Source organism: Drosophila busckii, chromosome 4, assembly GCF_011750605.1.
Source record: "Drosophila busckii strain San Diego stock center, stock number 13000-0081.31 chromosome 4, ASM1175060v1, whole genome shotgun sequence".
NCBI classification, from domain to species: Eukaryota; Metazoa; Arthropoda; class Insecta; order Diptera; family Drosophilidae; genus Drosophila; species Drosophila busckii.
This window is the reverse complement of record NC_046609.1, coordinates 311,366-335,491: the sequence shown is the minus strand read 5'-3', so window position 1 is coordinate 335,491 and position 24,126 is coordinate 311,366. Positions and strand designations below refer to the sequence as shown.

The window sequence follows — 24,126 nt, the reverse complement described above, 5'->3', positions numbered from 1 at the left end:
ATATATATATATATTAAATGATATTTTGACGCTTTAGTAAAAGCAGTATATACCAGTATAATTCCTGGTATCTTCATAACCTTTTTGTGTGTTTTAATTAACATTTTTGGACACTGACTATCGGAGTAACCGAAACGCTTGCAAAGCCGTTTAAATAAACAGGAGGGATTAAAAAAAAAAAGTAGAACATTAAAACTTTTGCTAGCCGATAATTAGAACTATTTGCGAAACATTCGATATCTTTTGTTTTGTAGCACGGTCATACCGAACAATTATGCTCGATGACACTTGCAGATATACAAGTTGGCATATAATTCCGCGTAGCTATGAATTATTTTGAACAGATTTCGAGCATGTATATTTCGTTTTAAGAGTGCAAGGAGTGGCTAGCGGCTGTGAGTTAGTTGCGGTTGTTTTAAATCGGAAAAAAATATGTTTTAAAAGTTTACTTAATTTTGTATCTGAGGTGTCAGTAGAAAGATAAAAACAGCAAGATCGTTTTGCCGTCGCCGACGCCTTTTCATTAACCTGTATGTGTATGCGATCGGATCGTCATCGTTTTAGTTGTATTGTCGTGTTGTGCACGTACATACATAAGCATATGTATGAAAAGTATTGTGTAGCATGTGCGTGTAAAGAGAAAAAGTTTCTAAGAATAAAAATTAAGAATAAGTGATAAAAAAGAATATGGAAGTTTAAATAAAATCGTAAAATAATGAAAGTCAACATACTACAGCAAAGGCAAAAAATTAAATAATTAAAAAGTGCGTATGCATATCTAATAAATACATATATATATCTAGAAGATTACATTTGAAATACATATATATATATATATATACATACATACATACACATGCAAAGCATATATTATATGTACATACATACATATGCATCCATGTATGTTAGTGTGCATGCGTTTTTGTGAGTGTATAGCGAATATATAGTAAAAGCTTATGTGTATGCACATGCTGCATATATGTAGGCATGTGTTGTTAATATGGACTGATATATAGAACTTTCGTAATTGTTCCGATACCTGTGCCATAGACTGACATCTCAAGCGTCAGACAGTTTTGTCGCCGGATAATTGATTATAGAAACAAAATAATTGCGTTTTTCACAAAATAAACACGCATTAAATTCTCAGATTTTTAAATGTGTATGTAAAACAAAAATGTGCATAGGGTTCTCCTTAATTTTTTACGTTAGCTTGATAAGGGGAGTATATATAAAGATTCCCTAAAACTAAAATTTTTCAACACTTTAAACACGCTAAAGTGTTATTGTTTATTTTCTTACGGGTAGATATACATACATACCTATGTTTGTATTTATGTATAATATTTGCTTAATATACAATAGGTACTATTTCAGGTTTTTTTTGTTTCGCTCGTTTTCTTTTCTACCTGTTGATATCCTACAATCTTGTCTCTAAATAGAAACTCGTTGTGTCATTAGTTTCATACCGTGGCCGTTGTTGTCGTGGTTTTGGGTTTGCTTGTTACCTTGAACTAATAGTTAGCGTTATTCCCTGCTGCGAGTGCACACACACACACACAATCACAATCTGTTGCGAGAGACAAAATACCCATACCCACACCTCACCGCAGGTAGATGACGACGCGGCGTTCGGTATATGCGAATGTTTATTTCTATATATTCAGTTCTTGCGATTGTGCATGTGTGTGTGTGTATTGTGTTTTTGAAAGAGACAGTGGCAACAACAGTTGGGCACTACTAGCACTAAAACAAATACAAGCCAACTCTCTTCTAGGAAGTTATCGCTAGATGGGAGATCGTTGGAGATTAGGAATGGCTGGTCGCGATATTTGTTTTTGTTGCAGGACAAGATAGTAAAGGAATTCTGCTTGTATGATGTTTGGAAGCTAATTCCAAATCCAAACTCATACATAAATAGGTCTGACATCGAATAATTTAAAATTAACAATGATAATAAAACGTTGTGTTCTATCTTATTTTAGCTTTAAAATACGACTTAAATATTATCTTAGAGTAGTTGCAGAACAATATATTTAAAGTTTCATAGAAATATCAGTGAGAAATTAATAATGGCTCCACCAATTTTGAGAAATTTAAGACCCAGTATAAGCTTCGCAAAGCATATACCACATATTTTAATGCAATTTTAATTTAGAGCCCGAGTACACCATACATACAGAATAGTTTTGTCGTATAAAATTTAAACTTTGTCGTTTGATGAATCCAAGAACTTGATTTGGGCCATTGACAATTAGTGCAGCATGATTAATCACATATGTATATATTTTAAACGTAATTTTTTTTATTTAAAATAATATTTTATTGTTTCTTGAATAGTAGAATACGTCTCTGGTTCCAGTTGTCGCCAATTTCGTACGATTAGTTTCTAAAAAATCAAAAAAGCTTAGAATCTATTTTTAAATTATGTCAAAAAATAAGCGAAATAGAACGAGCATCAAACATCTGAAATATTTTTATTAGTGATTTTTAATAATTATTCATTTGGATGTATGTACAAAGTTTGTATGAATATATGTATTAGTATGCTTAAAACGAACAAATTAAGGTAATAATGAACAGATATTTTATAATTTAAAGTTGAGCAATTTCAAGTTGTTCTCAAATTTTTGGATCAAAAATTTTTTTTACTTAAATTAAAGTTCGGTGTGTCACAGACCATTCCGCGGAATGGAACAGCGCTCAGTAGTAGGTAGGTAGGGTAGACTTGTAATAGATTTTGTAGTTTTATACTGTATATACATATAAGATATATATCTATAACAAAACTAGACTTCTAGTAGATTTTGTATTATATAATCTCACATAAGACACCGCCGTCGATGTCGAAACTTTACTGAATACATAGAATATTCAATCTCGAATTCGTTTGCGCGTGAAATTCAACATCTGTAAGTCTATGTATAAGCATTTACGTAGAGGCGCTAATATATATATATTCTATATAGCCAACTCTTTTCTGACAAGTATTAGGACATTATACGTTACCTTTAATTACACTTATGTATATAATTGTAGCTATTTTTTTTTTCAGACTTCTTTTTGTGTGATCTGTGTATGTCCCAATTAGACACATCGGTTCAGTAGATAAAGGTGCATAAACGTCAGACCAATGTGCCAGGATATCCAAACATCAAGGTTGAATGAAATGATGCATTATGCTTCTGACAAAAGTGTGGCGATTTTCAAGTAATTTAATTAAAGTTGAGAAAAGGAGTAAACAATGCCGCATACACACACGCGACATGGATCATCAGGCGATGATTTAGGTAGCACAGACGAGGTCAAAGTATTTAAGGATGAAGGCGATCGTGAAGATGAGAAAATTTCATCCGAGAACCTTTTAGTCGAAGAAAAGTCTAGTTTAATAGATTTAACGGAGAGCGAGGTAAGTACAGAATTTACACACAATGTTGCTATATAACAGCTTGAAAATTTCAAATTAAATAATAAATATTTCTGTACGTAATACATAAATGAATTTTAGGAAAAGGGAAGCAAAACAGTTACGAGGCCGGATCATAGCCCTGTTTTTAGTAAGTATATTTTTTAGAAATAATTTTTTTAACGTTAAAATTAAGTGCTAAACGTTTCTTAAAATTAAATGTAATGTGTGTAATGTAAAATGTATATTATCGGCGCTAAGGGTATGGTATGACAATGTTAATATTTGTATAATAGTCACATATACATACATTTTAGAACTTTTAAACTATTCCCTCTTTATATATATTTTTTCACATATAATATTTTGCCTTGTTTTTGTGTAATATTCTTGTGGAGCGAATCAGATGATATACATGAGAATTTCATTAATCTCTTCTTAACTTATGTTAGTATATTTTTATTAATCGAAAGACATTTTGAAAGAAATTAAATATTTTATTTGTTTTTTACCTTTACACTAAAGTAAACAAAATGGGAAATTGTTGCACGTAAAGAGTATTGAATCGTCGCTTTGGTGCATATTTTTCGAGTTTTTATAAACAAACGAATGATTGGCCAGGGCATGTGCTTCATTGGTAGTAGTAGTGGTAGAGGGAGATTCTGTGTATGTATGCATGCGTATGAAGCGGATAAATAACCGGCTGGGCTTACTTAACTTAAGCATACGTCGTTTGTCGTTTCTCGTTCCATGGTGCTAACAAGGTGATGCAGATCGCCTCGTCGACACGCTACTTAATTTCTTGTTTCTTGGGGTTTTCTGTTCTCTGTTGCTACATTTTGCTTTCTTTTGGGTCGTCTCCGTCTTCTACATACACATGCCCATATACATACACACGGGCACAACTGTCTGGGTACCTATGAATGTATTTTTCATGTGATCATACCCTGTTGTAATTTAGCTTCATTTTACACTATGAGTTGAAGCTGTATCATTCGGTTAAATAATATTTTGATACTGAAATAATATATAAACAATTGTTTAAGAATTGCATTAAATTCTGCAATAAAAACTGACAATTGTTTATTTATGACATGAATTAAGAGCAATACTTTTGCCTCTTTCAGATTGTATCTCGTTTACTTGCAAAATAAGGAATTTTCTTACAATGTACATATTTCGTATTGCCTATATATATATATATATATATATATAAACATACTTTCGTTTAAGTATATACATAATTATGTATGAACATAACTCGTTAGCAAGATTTTTCCGTATACATGTTGTTCCTGTTTCGGTAAACTAACGAATTTGTGTGTGATCCTTATTGTTTTTGTTATTGACCAGAAATTTGTTGGCAACAAAAATATGAGCAGCAAAAATATCGTAATCAATTCCTTAGGCTTAGGGAATCATTAACAGCAAGCATGTAAGTATCAACGGAGTCTCAGACAAACAGACAATCATCCAAGAATTAGTGTTGGCCAGCTCATTTCGAAACAACCCGTTTTGGTGGAACGTCACTGGATCTAAGGACACAAACAAATAGTTTGCGTTATACATACATACATATATATATATATATATTTCAGACATATACTTATGTATGTACAAACGGCGAGTGCACAAGCATACATATATGTATATTGTGCATACATATACTTTTTGTTTATATGTAGATACATATGTATATGTACATCATTTTGACTCTCGCCTCAGCACAGTGGGGTTATTTGTCACAATTTTTTAAAGGCGCTACCATAGCAAAAATCCAGAAGGAGCCTAGCCACTTTTCAATATGTAAGCTGATAATGTAAATTTAAATAAAAGTAGCTTGTATTAAAATCTGAATTATGTACATGTATGTGCCAGTTGTTGGCAGAAGAGAGAGTTATATGCGGATGTAAAGACCACAACTCGCAAATCATTAATACGCTTTACTCTGTACATTTTTTTAGGATGGCATTGTAATGTTCTTATATTGCTATAAATTTCGGTTGTGCGCACTTTTTGTTTTCTTTTCAATATATCGGCTGTTGATTTTAACATACATAGTTGAATTTATTAACTATGTTAGCACAAAAAAAGTGATCGGAAAAACTTTGAATATATTTATAAAATTTACAGATGTTTTATAACTTAAAACATTGGATATAAATATTAATTAATGGATTTAAAAATTAACAGCTGAGTGCTAAAAGCCCATCAATCAAAATCAGTTTGTTACAAAAGTAAAGAGTTAACGGAATTAAATAAATTGTGTATATGTCCATAAAATATCTACTAGGTGATAAGTTATGAGTCAAAAGCAATAGTTATGTAAAATTGCGCATCCCTAATGTTCACTATCCAGCACAGTCACAACTATAAAATAAAATTATGTTAAACCCACGGTGCGTCGATCGTCTTGATTTTTTTTTAAGTACAATATACTTATACATACATATGTATACAAACATAGTGTCCATGCACATCGTAGTATGTTTGAGAATATTTTATATACATGTAGTAAACATACAAACATTCCCAAGTACGGGATCGTATTGAGTATCCTTGGAAATTAATGAGTTTTCGTGGAATCGAGCCAGTCTGTGCGCTCGTCCCTGCCTTTGCCGCTAAAATTATTCTTTTTCGTGCTGCTGGCCTCTGATGCTGATGCTGAAGCAGAAGCAATAACTAAAACATACATCTGTACATGTTTGGGTTTGCTGCTAGCGAAAATGCGTTTTGTTACCTTACTATTTGTCCCGAGTATGTGTATGTATAGACATACATACATTTTCTTCGTTACTTAAGTACATACATATGTGTATGTAGCTCATTTTTATGCCCTGCTTTTTAAGCCACCGCTCTTTTAAGCAGTTGATTTAAGTCTCTTTCGAATAAAACCGTTTGATCTCCACCAAAATGTATAGCAGTTTATTAGTCTTGGCAGATAGACACAAATAGTATATGTGTAATTACATTAGTATCTTCTTGAACAGGTAATATTCATACACAACCGCACATACATAGTAAAAATTAACATTCCTTTTTTTTTAAACGCATCGACTTGATTTTTAATAAACTTTTGTATGAGTAAGCATGTATGTTTGGGGATGTATTTGCTGTTATCCCATAGTCAAAAGTTTGCTGCGTCTAATTTTATAGCGCTCTTGTTTTTTTATTTAGTGCACTATCTACATATATGTATATATATGTATATACATAACAAATTTGCTAGAACTTAAATTAACCCCATTCATTGGATTAATCGAAACCAAAGTTCTGAATCTTAAGCGACTTTGAAAACTTTGCTTTTTGGTTTAGCTGATAACACTTTGTATTGAAAATAAATATGTCAAAGAGTAAAAAAGCTCTTTTAAAACAATAGTATACTAAGGTGCCAGAAACTCTTTCGATAAATCTAAAAAAATAGTTTAGGTATTAGTTAAAGGCATTTTTAATAAAACCATGAATTAACTTTTGTACTGCTTTGCAGCCCTTGCAGATCTCTGTATATTTCTTTTTTTTACTTTATTTAAAAAATGCACGATGTACGTATATATTTTAGAGACTTTCTAGTCTATTCTGCTGGAAACACCAAATTTGGTATTTAAATATGTACATCTAAATAGAACGCAGATTGTGTTTAAATTACCGTTAGATGAAACTGTAGTGTAGTACTGTGACGTGTAATGACGTGTTATATGTGTCTTTGCTGTGATCCCGTGGTCAAAAAGTTTGCTGCGTCCTTTTTTTCGAGGTCTGATATATAAGTTTATGTGTTCGTTTATACATTGTATGCTTATTAAGATATTAGAATATCATATTAGGACCATCAAAGTTACAAATAATCGTATCTAATAATTAACAAACTCAGAAATTTAAAATTAACAAACTCATTTTACTAATTAAGACTTCAAATGACTATAAATAAATAAGCAATGGTAAATAAAAATAATCATAAAATAAGCATTTTTGTCTTTAAATATACATGACCTATTGATAATTGTAAAATTCTTCTAATAGCAATCACTGTGACAGTTTAATTTAATATTTAATTTTGTTTAACTTTTCTTATTATTTAGACAAGCTTGAGCCACATACACCCAGCTTTAATATGGGATATCTAGTGTCTCCTTACTCCTATGCGAACGGAGCTCCAGGCGGGCTGCCAGTCACAATGGTGAGTTATAATATTTGTATAATAATTTTTAAAATAACCATTAAGCCACGGGGCGAAGGTTACAAATATAAATATTGGCTGAAAGCGCAGATTGTAGAATAATATGTAGCTACATGATTTAAGGAATTCATTCTTTTTTATCAGCTCCTGCTCACATTTCATGCGTTGTCCTGGAAATATACAATTTTTCAATCTCTCTTTGTTGCTAGATTTACACTCTTAAAATAAAAAAAAAACATAAGAAGACTTACATCTAAGAGCATTAAAAATGCTTAAGCATACCCACAAACGACCAAACATGATTATCTTATTGACAATGCATATAGATACGAGATGAATAAAATTCAATCTTTTGTTGTTAAGCTTTTTACATTTTATGTTATAGGAGATATTTTACATTACTTAAACAATTTGCTGACATAAAAAAACGAAATTCATCTCGTGTGAGTAAGCACTATCTAAGCAGAAACTGTTTATAAACTGTTTTTTATTGGTGTTATATTATAATTATAGGCAATATAGGGGTTGTCTCCTGGTGCTCAATAGGCGGGGCTGTTTTCTATTATTATTGAGGGCAATGGGAGAGAGTCTATTATTGGGACATGCATATGAAATGTAGAGGTCAACCCTTCACAGCAATAAATTGGTTATTATATATGTATGTATAACTCAAAAATATTTGGGGAGGTTTGTCACATTATCACGTATAATTTTATCACTTAAATTTAAATGGTAGCATAATATGGAAAGAATATACAACACAATTTTTAATTCTTGTGTTCACAAGTATTGTCGCTTCCAGTTACAACCATTTTAGAGATATATACATGTACTGTAGTTTCTAGTTTGGAATAGTTTGAGCAAAATAATTTATTTGATTAGCCTATGATCAATGGTGAACCGTTTTAGAATTAGAATTATCAAAGAATATATTGAGTTACACTTAACACACATATACCTTCAGTATTTTACTGACACCTGTTTCTGATTGTGTTAATTTAATTTCTCCGGTTTTCTCAGCCAGTGCGTATTCTATTTATTCGCCCCATTCTTAAACAAACAGTCGCAAAGCGGAAACACACACACGCAAGCACACGGAACTATACCGGTAGACCAAATAGTTACTTTCGCTTGCAAAGTGTTTCTATTTCCTTACAGTAACACGCCTGAATAACTTTTCTCCAAGCAATAACCTCTTCATCTTGTTTTTTTTTTTGACAAACATTATTTTTGCTAGAAAGCCGTTTGCGGGCGAGTGTCCAATTGCTTCGGATAAAGACTACAAAGAAAGGTTAAATACAAAAACTGCCAGCAAACATTCTAAGCCATAGAAGCAACACGACAGCAGTCAACAGGTTCACGTTCGTACATTCATGACCCACTCCATGATTATCGTAGCTCAGTTTGCGGCAAACGATTCCGTATTTTTAGGTTAGACGGTCTTATATTGTAGTTTAAATGAATTTAAGCATAACATGAAGAGGGAGGCATGGCACAAGCATGTCAGCTTCGGACGACACCTGATTTGACGCTGTTTCATCCCGGTTGTGGTCTGTACCACAGCGGAATAAAATTATAAGTGAATTTCAAGCGCAAGCCCTGATATTCTTGCCTGGTCAATAAGCTCGGTGTATATAGCGCAGAAAATCTGTACGTTTCATGGAGCTAGAACCATTTACAACAAATTTAAGTTGGGCGCCACCAACTTTTAAATACACTTTAGCTAGGGCATTGCAGCAAACACACACATGCACTCACAAACACATACACACAGAACAGCTTACACGACATAGCTCGTTTTCGCTGTAGCGTCAGCAGCGACGGCGCGCTTGCGGCGGCAGCGACGTTTGATTGGCGCTCAGGCTACGTGCACCCCGTGTCTATATTGAAATCGAATGTAAAATAATTCCTAAGTTTTATCCGATCATTCTGAAATTTCACAATCGCGTCGAAAAACATCGAAGGCAACTATGTGAATTTATTTTCAGATATATAATATATATTAGCTTTTTTCGATTTGCGGGGGAAAGCGTAGTTCCTGGATATAAGGAGCACCTAATACAAAATTTGGTGCTTCTAGGTCATATAGTTGCTGAGAAACAGTACTCATACGACGGACAGAGGGAATGGCTATAATCGAGCTCAGATCTCAGCTATCAGACTATATATATTTGTGTGGGTCTGCACGCTCCTTCTCCGCTGTTACATACATTTGAGCAACTTCATAATACCCTTTCCATTTTTTACAAAAAATGTCAAAGTGTATAAAAATTTAAGTTTAGACATTAAAGGTTCATAAAAATTCCATTCCAACTTATATTTCTTTTGTTTTCTATCATTATAAATTAACACTTATTGAAATCCATAAATTTCACTATACACAAAGCGTGGGACATTTAAAATATCCGCGACAGATGACAAATTCACATTTAACTGAGAACTTTTTGTTGCAAGCAAAATTTGTTATTAAATGTATAAAAAGTTTAATTAAATTTAAATAAGAAAAACTGCTGCCGATCTATCAATTTTATAGCTTTCGAAATAAATTATTTTACAAATTAGTTACCGCAAAAAAAACAAATATATGATTTTTTTTATAATACTCATGCATTATTATGCAATACGCCACAGTGAAAATAGCGTGCCTTTCGGAATTGCCACCGCGTATTTAAAATAAGCTAAGGATTTGCAGACCATTTTCACACTGGACGACGCAGATAATTAGAATTATTGGCGTAGTGTTAATTTTCAAAAAATTAAGAAATATCAACAAAATTTTAATTTTTATGTTGCTTAAACTACTTATTAGATTGGCTGAATCGACCACTGTGTGCAGGTGGGAATTGAACATGTACCTGTGTTGAATCAGTCAACACAAGTGCTTTGACAAATTTGTCGATTTAACACCCTTACATTAGATATTGTTACCTTAATAACTTTTGTGTTTAACTGTGCTAATCAGCTTGATCAATAATATATATTCTTCTCTAATAATTATAACTTCCTTTTTTTATGTATTGCGTCGAAGACAATTTTTGTTTTCAATCAGTTCTATCAAGAGTGGAAATATCTATATAAAATTTATTTATATTTTTTATTTTATTAATGAAATTAACGGAAGTCCATGTATTGTATTAATTATTGTTAATAACAACATCCATGATCATTGTAATATAATATGAAATCAAATTTGAAAAATCTATCAATAATATGCTTACACTCGATAAAGCCATTATTTGTAATTTAACAGTATTTTTTATACTTATATAAAATATTTCGTAGCTCATTTGTGGAGATTGTTACTTGTCATGTTATGAAGACTGATGGAAAGCGGCCATCTATATCGGTCCAAAAGTATTTAAATTTAAATCTCTTTAATAAACGTTGTACCCAACAACTGTGTACACCCCCAAATGTCGTCTACAGCGCTTTGCTCCACCCTTCTCTCTTGTTGGAGGTCGGCTATTATCGGCTCGGTGTACTTTGGTGGTAGCACACACATACATACACACACACGCACACATACACAAAGAGCTCAAACTTGTGCTATCTCTTTCTTACTCGCCAGCTAGTCTCTTTTTGACTAACGTATGTAAACACACCGAAACCCATATACAAAAGCTTCATTTGTATTCCGAGCCCAGGAAGCAATCTAAAAAAGCGCGCCCACTGCCAGAAGTAGACGCAAAATCAGGAGATGCAAACCTAGGCAGGAACCAAAGGCAAAGCTACGGCAGTGCAGTGTGTTGAAGTGGAAACGAAAAAGCGACCAACCACCCAAAAGTTCTGAGTACCGAAGCTTGCGAGCATTTTAATAAGAGACAAAGAACAACCCCCAAATTCGAATCCTTCAAGTCTATAACTGCAGCTCACTTTTAAACAATGGCGTCCCATTTCAATTTCACAGCATATAAACAATTTTTTTTAGCGCCCTGCCACCTACAAGGCTTACCCTTTTTCTTTTGCTTTTCAACCAGGAAGCAAAATAAGCAAAAAAAAAAAAAAAAATACAAAAATCTAGGTACTAACTCAAAATAATTATAACATTTTCGATTTGGGAAACTTATATTCTACTGAGAGCAAAATGCTTTATCGAGTTTTGAGAGGCCGATTTTTATTATATTTTTGTATTATGTTGGAATATAAAACAGTTTAATGTTCACAAAGGTCGCTAAAGTTAGAATGAATCTATTAATATTTACAACCAATCCGTATTGGGCTAATTTTGTGACTCCTGAGAAACTTCAATACGCTGCTGTTTTTGTTGAAAATTCAAGTTCCCCAAAATTCCGTGAAAATCGCTGAAATATCTATCTTAATCAAAGGAAAAATAATAAATCAAACCTATCGAACCCACGTAGCTATCTAATTTCAGATATTTCTAAACACACCTCGTATATGTGATCATTTGCCATTATTGCTGATGTTATTGTCACCATTGCTATATGAATAAAAGAACACTAATACAACAACACACAATTATAATAACAACAAGTAGCAAAAGATATAGCAATACCATTACAACAAATACAGCTGCAAAGGCAAGCAAGTCAGCGAAACCGAAAATATGTCTTTGATGTAGCCGCCGCTAAACGAATATAAAAAGTGCCGCCAACGCTGCTTTCCCACTGTTTCAGTCGCTGCTACCCCACGCCAACCTCGTCGTCTATGGTTCCATGCATGGTATAAAACACTTATATACATTGTATAAACATACATATGCGTATGTGTGTGTAGTGTTTACTATATGTTTGGCTTGCCTTTAGATCGCCTTTTTATCTTAAGCATATGCACATTTATAGTTGCTCTGCTTTTTAATGTTTAAAACTAACCCAGCAAAGTAAGATGACGAAGAATTGCGTACATTAATCGTTTTGATAAGTAAGCAAGTTTCTTGTCGAAATTTGGACCCAGCCAACTTTTAATAAAGGACGGACCAATTTGTTCTGGTGATCAAGAATCTGTTTACTTTGTGAGATTGGAAATGTCTCCTACTCCCTCATAAACCTAGTAGAGGGTGTGTTGTCATTCAATACGATGTACATATGTAATTTACTTATCTCCATTGTAATAAATTTAGGATAGATATTTTTAACCCATTTCATACTGTTAAATTGGTTTGGTTTTTATTTTGTAGTCAGTCATTATTAACTTTAATATATAGTGGTATAAGATCTTTTTATGTCTATAGCTCATTTCATAAAATAATATATTTAGGTAATTTAACAAAAAATGTAATAATATTTAATTACAAATCTGCTATGGGTCGACAGAACCTTCAATTTTATTCAATTAGAATTTAAATCTACGTATGTATTCATTTTGAACACTTTTGTGTGAATTCTTTAAGGGTTAAAGGTGAAATGAAAAGGCCCCGCTCTAATTTTGCTCTCTTTACTAGTCGCTCTTAATTTGCTGTTTTTATTACTATAGCTGTTGCTTGTGCGTGGTGGCTGGGGCTGCGATTGAGAGTGTGGGTGGTGTTCTAGGGGATGGATTTGGATGTGGTTCACCGTAGGCATAGTAGAGTTCAACGAAATGCAAAGTTTAATGCCCTCGCTCCTTTCTTCTTGGATGCATCGTCATTGTCTCGCAGTCCCTCTATGCGAGTATTCTCGTTGACTTACAAGGGCACTAATGTAAGCATATGCGATTTTACTTACTCTTATTACAGAATGCGCTGTGAAAGTAGTAGTTAGTACATTTGTTTTTCCATGCAATTCGTAAATCTTAAAAAAAAAATTTATAGAGAAAGCGTACGATAGTGGTGATGCATTTGTACACCCAGTACATAAAAAATGTACATATCTTATAAGTTAGTCAAATTAGATTTCTATGTAACAGGCAGAAAGAGCCGTGATAGACACAAATCAAGAATTAAAGGATATAAACTTGCAAGGTAACAATATCTGATGAAAAGAGGGCTGCTTGTCCAAAAGCTTGTGTTAACTAATGCGAAAACAGTTCCTAGATGAATTCCGACTCACGCCAACAATTTGGAAGCCTAGTGATTTCCCGACGTAGACCGTCCGTTTGCCGGCATAGTTTTTTTAATTTGTTATTATTATATTAAACTTACATTTGTACATCAAAATCTCATTGTCAGTCTCGGCCGCATTATGTTCTTATTTTTTTAATTTAATTTTTGCCATTAAAACTAATCACGCTGAAGTAAAAGTAGGGCTTTAGAGCTTTGTAATGATATTTTAGAATTAAATATTTACGAAGAAGACGGAAAATTACAGGAACATAAAATACTTGAAAGTTTCCATAACAAACAAAAATTAAGATGTTTTTTTCAACGAAATTACTTATAATTATATAATTTTATTTTGATATTTATATTTTCACATTTTTATTTTTTGTTTAATTCACTGAAAACAAGTCAAGACCGCTTACAATTTATTTAACGCGCGCAACTTGCAACTTTAAGCAAACATAATGTGTTTTTTAAACAGTTGATAATTTATTTAAGTTTGAAAGCACGCTCCACGAAATGCATTTTCTAAATTTCATTAACTTTGAACATTGAAATTTCACTTTAACTGTATTAGTATTAACATTAAAATGGGCTTACAAATTTACCGTTCGCAACGACGGGTTTGGCTATATAGTAAATAAAAATTGTAACCATTGTAATCATTTCAGGCCAGCAAAATTGGACTACCTCCATTTTTTTGCCCTAATGGCGACCCATTAACTACTCCTCCACCGGCACATTGTGGTATACCCCCGTATCGGTTGGATCCTAAGACAATGGGTAAGTACTATTGCTTGTGTGAATTTATTCATGTCTGTACATTTAAAGAAGGCCAATTAAAGTTCAAAGTGTATTCGAATTTGAACTTCAATGCAAATGTATTCGTTCCTTTGAACGTAGGCAGAAAATGACTTGAGCAATATGTAAATTATTTGGCAATTGTGTGGAAAATTGCAATCATTGTCTCAAGTATTTTATACGCAAAACACAAATATATTTTCTTAACAAGTTGAAAACATGTAGGTGGGAAAAAACAAGCGCTAAGCGAAACAGCATAAATTTAGTATTAATATATAATATTATACTAATGCTTTATTTTTAGCAAAACACGATCTATATTGTAAAGATTTTTTGTCTCCAAGCGCTGTATTAGAGTATAACGTGCGAGAAATCAAACCACAACACATATGAATTTCTAGTGCGCTTTATTATAGCCCTCTTGTGCTTGCTTTAACACAAAAGCAGTAGAAGGAACGGGAGAAATAAATATAGCTAGTGTTCATCTATTGCTGTGATTTTATTGTGTTATTCAATTATTAGTATGGCACCATTGTTAAGGATCATAATGCCATGTAATCCGCAAGCAGCTCTTAAGTGCATGCCTTTTATTTACGCTGTTGGTTCCCATTAGATCAACCAGCCAGCCGGAGCTCTTACCGGCCAACCACCGCAAAAAAAAAACCCTACAGCCCAGAATTCTGAACGAGAACCCATTCAAAAGCAACGATAAGGGAAATTTTGGACAAAATGAATGAATGGATGGTCGTAATCGAGCATACACATTACGAGTTAAATCGCATCATGTGCAATTATTATTTCATAATTTGTTTGAATTTCGCTTTTGAAGCAGAAACTAATGAGGTTGAATGAGGTTCATCTGCAAGGTGAAGGGTGAAAAAGTCAATAGCTTGCGGTTGGCTTACTCACAAACTATAAATGTTGTCTTTCTCTTTCTGTCTCTCATTCGCTCTTGTTTTCATCGTTGCTTGATTGTTAAGAAATTTAGGTTCCTAAATATTTGTTGAGCTACTATTATTATACACTTTGACATTTTTGTAAAAAATAGAAAAAGGGTATTATGAAGTTGCTAAATGAATTAACAGAGGAGAAGGAGCGTTGGCAGAACCCCAGAAAGTAATATATCTTGAATCAGTCTCGACGAGCTGAGTCGATTATAGCCTATGTCCGTCGTCCGTCTGTATTAGTGCTGATTTCTCAGCAACACTATAAGACGCTAGAGCAACGAAATTGGTATGTAGGTGCTCCTATATCCAGGACACTACGCTTTTATTTTACTTTTTTTTTTATTTCCTCCCCCCTCCCCCGCAAATAGAAAAAAACGATATATAAGGCAGTACAAAAATCTTTAAAAATCCGAAATAAGTCACAAAATTGCCTAGTCATGTTTTCGACCGATTTCAGAAATTTTCAATATAGACAGCAGGGTGCACGGGCTGACGCGCCATACAAACGTCGCTGCCGACGCAGCGGCGGAGCGGGTTTCGCTGACTGACGCTACAGCGAAAATGAGCTGTGACGCGTCCGCTGTGTTGTGGTATGTGTTCATGTGTAGCATGCGCTGTTGTTTTGCTGCGATGCCCTAGTCTAACAATAAGAGTTGGTGGCGCCCAACTTTAATTTGTCCACTTGTTTTAAGTAAGTGATAGTAAGAAAATAAATGTTCAATAATAGCTAAGAATATTTTATAGTGGTTAATACTGATTGGTGAACTGGTGTAGGATGCTGATTGAAGGAATTTCAATTTCTGGCCAATGCAAAAAAATGATAGCGCGGGGAAAGTCGGTAGATTATTAGATGGGTTTGCTCAATCGGGGCTTTCAGTCGACATGGAAATCATGCTCTCGGGCTGTGCTTCTTCCGGTACGAGCTCATGGGTTTAAGCAGCTCGTTGACAAGCGACGGAATCTTCCAGAAGGTCCTAAGTGTGGCCAGAAAAATTATATTAGGGTAGATCGATGGCTAAGTACCTCAGATTTACATTTAGTACCCTAAGCAACGCAGGCTTCGCAAACTTCAACTATGACTATGGCGGTAAGATCAAAGAGGACATTGTATTTCGTTCTCACTTTGGAGACTAGAATCACTGAGCTCAATGTTGTTCTGAAAAAGGTTGCTCGCGATGCAGCAGTGAGAAAAACTGTAAACGGCGACTGGTATCAAACATTACGGAATAGGTAACTAGGAAGCATAACGAAGTTTATCTTACCTTACTTGGACACGGGTTCTTCAGCAGTAAATTCATGCATATTTGGTTTAACTTTGGGAAACTTAGCTGTATCGAAGCAATGCTTCAAAACGTGTTGATGAAATTTTGCCCCTTTTCATTCCCTTTTGGCATGTTTTTTATACATATTATTACATATATTAAAGTATAAATAAGATTTAATTTAAGAAAAATGACAAAGATTCACTGATAAAGAACATGTCTAAAGTATTATTAACTAAAACATAAATGAAAAATAAAGAATTTAATTAAAAAGATAATAAGGTTAATTCATGTTTATACACATGTACTACCATTAATGATTGTTCATTCAATCAATGTATATTATAAAACTGCGAGCCTTATTTTGACAAAATCAGTTTGAATTGAAAAAAAAGTTTAGTTGCCTAATTGCTGAGCTATTAGTGTTGTGTGTTTTCTTTAAGCGGAGAATAAAAGCGTGAGGGCAACCGCCTGCTGTGCGGCACTAAAAAAGGACGTCGTTGAGGGTCTGTGGTGGCGGGTTGTCATCAACCCTTGTGGGCCTGAACAATTTACACATGTTTCTCATAGTGATCAGGATCGCAATCGGCACATCAATTTTCAAAATCCCCCTTCGCAAAATAATGATATGCTCTCGTAGCTTAAGTAAAAAATACTTAAATACAAAGGAAAGGAAAGAGAATATACTGACAAAGGAAATATCATTAATAGCACAATTAGCAATAAACTTTGAGTTTGGAATTGAGGACTGGCACATACTCTTTATGTACACATACAAATGGAAGGTGACATGACTTGTATTACTTATTTGGGACGTATTTTTTCAACTATCTATTGGCAAAAATTAACTATTTTTGATTGCAACGATACATTTGATAATTTAATTTAAAAGAAAATGTATGAAACTTTTGAACTATAGTTGAGTGTGGCATAAAAACTGCCGACAAGCAAATACCAAAAGAGTACTGCATCTGGTGTCTGTATCATTAATACACACAAACTCATTCAACTTGAAGTCTAAACTAAAAAAAAATACATATATAAATGCGACTAATGAATAAAAACATGTTGCACAACCACATAATAATGACATCCTTTTTGTCACAAGCCCTTATCCTAGCTCTTACCCCTGTTTCAATCCATTCCATGTTTACACCCCATTCCCAGCGGCGACACACGCACTCGCCCGCGGCTGATTGCTGTGGCAATGACAGCCACTGTACACCCTTTTACCCCACATTCTAAGCTGAAAGTGTCCTATGCCTTCTCTTCGATACAACATTGGCTTACTGCTGCTCGTACAATAAAACTTCAAAATGACAACAACGTTGAAAAGTTCATTCATTGTTACAGAATACCAGGATAATCACAACATCAACTGTGCATGAAATCGAGACAGGGACAACAAATTTTCAATTAAAGTAAAAACGGCTTGAGAATAAAGCAAAATTGTTAAATAATCCTATATTTACACGACGGTCCAACCAAACGCATTTCCGCCCTTGCAAGTTGGCATGTTATCCTTTTGGGCAATCATTTGTAGCTGATCTAGATTTGAACTCATGGCTATGGCTTTGGTCTTGTATTTGTCCTTTTGGACCTATTTGAAGCTTATGTGATGCTTTTTATAGATAAACAAATGCTCACAATATTTGTTATGCACATGCATTTTTATATGGGAATATATGTGATATAAGTTGGGTACCCTCTCGCAAGAATAGTTTGAATTTGATTATCGAAATCCAAATATGAAAATTCTACAAAAGGATATAGTACAGATAAGATCAGATTTCTTTTTCACTCTGCCAGTCAATTAAAATATACCTATGGCACCTTCCTTTGATGTCGTGAGAACTATTTGTTCTGGAGAACTATTGTAGCAAAACCATGTTTAAGTTACATATTTTATTAAAAATACTTCTTGACCATTTTCAAGCATTATCGTTTCCTTTAAATACATTATAATGTCTTGCTAGTCCTTAGCTTGGCAGCGTCTAGTTTTTTACTTAAAATAAATAGGCCATCACATGTGTCAACTTGATCCCAAAAACAGCACAAACGAAAAGATTAATTTATTGATGTATATTCCATACATGAACATAAATTGGCTGATATATTTCGCAGATAGTCTAATATAAAAGTTTAAGTCTTTAAATTTTCGATTTTTGCTAGCTAACAGGTGTGCAAATGAACATAAAGTAAATAAACAGTCATACCTTATATATATACCGATATGAAGAAAGATAGCTTGACTTAGGAAAAATAAATTTATTAGAATTATTTTGACTTGACTTTAGTCATGTTATATTATCCAAAATCTGATAATTAATGTGTACAAAATATATATTTATATTTCAGGTCTCCCACGTCCTGCCTTGTATCCTTTTGCTGCCAGCCAATATCCCTATCCGATGCTCAGTCCCGACATGTCGCAAGTAGCTTCATGGTAAGTTATTGTAAATTAAAAATTCATTGTATAATTTTTTTTTTTCATTTCAGGCACACCCCATCTGTATACTCCTCATCTAGCTTTCGGACCCCTTACCCATCTACATTGCCAATTAGCACAACATTATCAAGGTGATTGTCTTTTTTGATATACTGTAATGATAATTATGATAAGAATTCCTTTTACTTTCAGTGACTTTCCATTTAGTTTCTCCCCCAATCTTTTGCCATCAGTACATGCTTCCCCTCACCACGTATTGAACTCACATCCATCAATTGTGGCGTCTAGTTCAAAGCAGGATTGCAGCGTTCAGGATATCACAACGAACAACCGGTATTCAAGGTAACGCAAATAATCAAAAGATAAAAAAATATTTTAAATACATATATTTTAGACAGACTATGTGTATGCTTAGAGTAGTATTTATAAGTATGGGTTTTGATATTTTTAAACTTAGCAGGGATAGTTGAGTAGGTGGGACCTAACAGACGCCATATTTAATGCCCATGCACACACACACAGGTCCATACACAAACGTGAAAGAATCCCATTGGCCCTCTCATCATAGACGAGCGTGCGCAATGAATTCCAACCCTTAAGAGTATAATTTTCTTACTTAGATTTATTTTCATTATTTAAATGCTAGGCATGTCTGAATAAAAAATATAAAAGTAAATAACGATTTAAATCACGGGAAAAATTCACATTATTATTAAACAGACCACATAAAATCTATTCAGATTTAAATTTGCTTTGCATACTTTGTTCTGTTGGCTTAAAATTTTAAAGCTTCGGACATGATTTGAGAAAATTTTTAAGTTAAATCCAAACGACAAAAGATAAAGATAAACCTCTATCGGTCGTGCTCATGGCTAGTTTTAACCAATGGTAGATGGCGCTGTAAATTAATTGCTGTAAAGTTAAAAACGGAAAACTGAGCACTGTAATGTTAAAAGGTGAAAAATGTTAAAAGTTGCGCCACCTATTGGCTGGCAGTAACATTCTGTTTCATTTCTTCGATTGCATTTGAAAATGTAAGGAACTAATTTATCGCTCATTTTCGGGTATTTTCATGGGCTTTTTATTTTATTTTTATATAACGGATTAATGGTTTTATTAATTCTATAAACATGTTTATATTGTTGTGTCAGTAAAAAGTGTAAAAAAAAACTTTACGGATCATATATTTCTCTTGTATAAAATAATGTTAATAAATGACAACCACAACGATATGCGCTTGGAAGTTAGAATGCGCCGACTTGCACTTTCATGTTCTCTATGCGCAGACCGGCCTCTCACAAAACCATAGAGAGAGAGAGAGAGAGAGAGAGAGAGATAAGGGAATAGGAGAGTTCACGGGTAAAATGTTAGCCCCAAACGTCGAAAGTAATTCGTCAAATTCTTTAGCAGCAGTGTATATACGAGATAGCAAAAAGTTTAATTTGCGGCCGATTCGCAATTATTATCAAAAGCCCCCAAAAGCAACCATTTGCTTATAGCACATTTAAATCAATAAAAATTAATTTAAAACAATATAACTAATAACTAAGCTACCATTGTAAATAAGAACATCCACAATTAGTAATATAAATAATATATAATTATTCTTCAAAGCATTTTGATTAACGCATTCGTTACGTTTAAAGATGCATAAGTGCTTGTTGAGTTGTATGTGTTTCACTTGTCTAACATGTGAAAAACTGATACAATTTCAAGATAAAAAAAAACGCCTACTTTAAAACTCTCCATTTCCAAAAATATTATATGCCTACATAATTGTGTGTACATACTTGTTTGTATGTTTCAATCATTACTTACAAATCAATCCAGGCAATACATACAAACGTGAAGTATACTCACCCGCGAAATACTTTAAACGAAAGCTTCTTAAAATATGTGAAAGTAACGCTAAGTATAAAATTGAAATTAAAGACCGTAATTGTCAATGTGATATATATTACTAAATTGAATATATGTACAAGTATACATATATAACGTTTCAAGCTCTCCCATTTGCATCTGCAACAGGCAGGCAACAGGGCTTTTGTGGCCATTGCGCCTGTCTAATTAAATAAAGAGAGTGCGTAGAGTTTTTATAGTTACACATTATCAAAGCGAATATGCTTATTTTTTTATTATTATAAATTACTCTTTAAAAGACAACAGTAAAACAGTCTCTATTACTACAAACATAATTATTATAGAAAACTAAATAAAAAGCATAGTGTTTCTGATTCATATCCATAAACTATTTAATATAAATAATCAGATTTTCCTGTGGAAAATATGAAGTGATGTTATTGCTAAAAACGTTTTCTTTTAATTTGCATATTCGCTATGTGAATATCAAAAGAACACATTCTGTGTCATATAAGTACATGAATAATTGAAAATTGCTAGATAAAAAATAAATGCAATTGTTCACCGAAAAACAAAAACTTATAAATTTGCTAAAATATATATGTGTTTGTCTCAAAAATATATCATTTGAACATTCATTAGCAAATAGTGTTGCTTTAACTAAGCACGCTTATAAACTAAAAGTAACAAGTAATTGATTACTAATAAAAATTATCATATTGCTTATCAATACTATTACATCTATTAGAATTTCAATTCCGATACCAAGTTACACCCTAAATACGATAATGTCGGATGAAACTGAAGTTACTTCTGCAACAATTGCAAATCAAAATACTTCGAATTTGACACACGCCATAGTCTCCTCAAAATCGTTATCAAGCTCATCTATAGTAAAAACGACATCAACAGCTTCTGGAATAGCTCTAGTCAATTACCAGCTCTCTAGTAAAACAGCTTACCCCAATCCTGTTTGTGACGATTATAATGAGAATGTTGTGAAAAATATCTCAGAAAAGAAAGGGGAACATATATTCAATGCACCCAATGTGGCAATGCCTGTTGCGTCCGCATTGGTATCAGAGCTGCTTCTTCGCCAGCAACAGGATATAATGCAGCATTGGTCAAGGTTGGCCGATCCTATTGAAAACAGTGGGGAAGGAGAGTGCGGAACGGCGCCTGAGAATGCGACCGTCATACATAATCGTATTCCTTTAGCCTTGGCACGCATATATAGCAGCAATATGCTGTCGAATCCGAAAACTTCAGCGCAACAACAGCAACAAATGTTAGCGTCACAATTGTTCTATGCTCAATTTCTACAACAGCCATATTTATCATCAGCGGTAACGCAGGACCGAGAACACGATCAACAGCACCAATGGGAGTTGACAGAATCGAGTAATGTAAAAAGCGCATCATTAACAAGGAGATCAGATGCAGAAACAGAAGTAGCAGCACAAGCCTTTTATTTATCGCAAGATAACAACAATAATAAAAGAAAACAAAGCGATATAATTGAAATTGATATGAGTAACAATTCCACAAGCAATAACAATAGCAAGAGTTCGCCTAACAAGACGGAAAAAATGGCAAAGAGTTCAGGATTCTCAAAATCAAGATCGACTTCAAGTTCGACCAGCTATTTCTTTCAGGAGCAGAAGACTCTACTGCTCGATGTCAAAACAGGACTAGAGCAACTTATACTGCTCGGGAGTCAATTTCGACAAGGCTTGGGAACATCCCAATATGTACAATATAACAAATCTACTCAGTCCGATGGAATGTTGGGTAAGCATGCCGCCAACCCCAACCTCAACCTTTATCCCAATTGCAAGTCAAGCTTGAGCTCAAAATCAAACACAGGCTCGACTCTGGAGTTGACTGTGCAAAGGCAATTGGATGACAATCGCAGAGAGATCGAGAGTATGCTGGACCAAGTTCAGCGGCTCTACCATCAGTGGAGCAGTGCCGAACTTTACTATTTGCGCAGTCTTCAGCGCTTGGGACTCACTCCACTAGATGTACCCAGAACACCCACACATAATGTGATGGCTCTAGCTTCTATTGCTCTGTCTGCTGAGAGCGATATGGAAGTAAAGGATTCAGAGGATCTCCGAGCTGCAGCGCAAGATCGAGAACAAGAAAATATTCACAGACAGGAGTTAATGACAGATGGAAATATACAGTCGACGTCAAGTTCTACAAATACTGCGCATCGTACGCTTAAAGACATTGAAAATATAATATTGCAACAAGCTGCCTCTGCTAATCACCAAAAATACTTTTCCTTTTTGTCAGCAAGTCAAGCGCACAGTGATCCTGAAAATAGCGGTAGTGATGGCGATGGTGACGGCGAAGGCGATACCGACAGCAATAATGGCAATGAGCATAATCATGCATTAGGGCCTGATTATGAGGATGAGCTCGAATCCACTCCTTCCCCCGAATGCATTTGGCATCCAAAAGCAAATACATCCGGTGAGCCAAGGGAAAATTGTAGCACTGCAGCAGAAATAATCTTAGAATATGCGTCATTATCTGCAAGACCGAAGCTAAGTTCTCTCAGAACACCAGGTGGCATAGATCTTAATAGTCCCGAAATTGTACACAGTCAACAAGAGAATTGTCCTCTAAGCGTCGTAAATCTGTCACCGATTGCAGCCCCCCACCTCGCTACCATTCAGCGTGACTGCGATTTGACAACCGGCTACCTGAGTGAAATACAATTTCCACCTACGCCTGCAACACCTCCTACCAGCAGTAACAGCAGTTGCTCAACAGGACCCATGGTCGCTGCCGCTAATTCTACTGGCGCAGGAATAAATAATAAACTTCATCGACGAAAATCACGATATGCGCGCCGCATTGAGACCCCAGTTCCCTCATCCTCGACATCGACCTCAACTTCAGCATCACCGCCTGAGCTTGAAAGCAGCTCTTACAAAGTAGTTGCCATCCGTCGTGCTCATGCGTGTGTTTCTAGCTCAATGGCAGCTGCAACTCCACCACCAGTAATTCGGTGTGGATCTGCTGTTACCACTCTTCAGGAACGCACCTTCACCGACATCCTTAAAGCTCAGTTTGGTTCACTGAAAGCAACTTCTAGAGCATCCAGTGTTAGCAGCGTTGGGAACACACAAACCGCTGCAGATGGACGTAATGATAGCTGCGATGGAGACCCAATAAGTGATGCTCCTTACGACTTAAGCATAGGAACAAGACTAAAAAAAATGTAAATTCTTTATGA

At 34.3% G+C, this 24,126-nt stretch overlaps 1 protein-coding gene across 11 annotated transcripts in view; it reads left to right on the top strand.

The window, feature by feature from the left end:
* The first annotated feature begins 314 nt into the window (after positions 1 to 314).
* Positions 315 to 24,126, top strand: part of LOC108607389 (protein pangolin, isoforms A/H/I/S) — a 34,886-nt gene continuing 11,074 nt past the window's right edge. For 2 of the 11 annotated variants that reach the window (XM_017998150.1, XM_017998146.1), the window contains exons 1-8: positions 746 to 764; positions 3,056 to 3,409; positions 3,509 to 3,557; positions 7,483 to 7,580; positions 14,229 to 14,340; positions 18,926 to 19,013; positions 19,067 to 19,147; positions 19,209 to 19,358. In XM_017998150.1, coding sequence (XP_017853639.1) covers positions 3,245 to 3,409; positions 3,509 to 3,557; positions 7,483 to 7,580; positions 14,229 to 14,340; positions 18,926 to 19,013; positions 19,067 to 19,147; positions 19,209 to 19,358 — 743 coding nt within the window. In that variant the 5' untranslated portion in view covers positions 746 to 764; positions 3,056 to 3,244. Of the gene's footprint in view, positions 765 to 3,055; positions 3,410 to 3,508; positions 3,558 to 7,482; positions 7,581 to 14,228; positions 14,341 to 18,925; positions 19,014 to 19,066; positions 19,148 to 19,208; positions 19,359 to 21,747; positions 24,112 to 24,126 lie in introns of those variants that run through there. The other 9 variants (XM_017998145.1, XM_017998151.2, XM_017998143.1 and 6 more) reach the window with 7 other exon arrangements.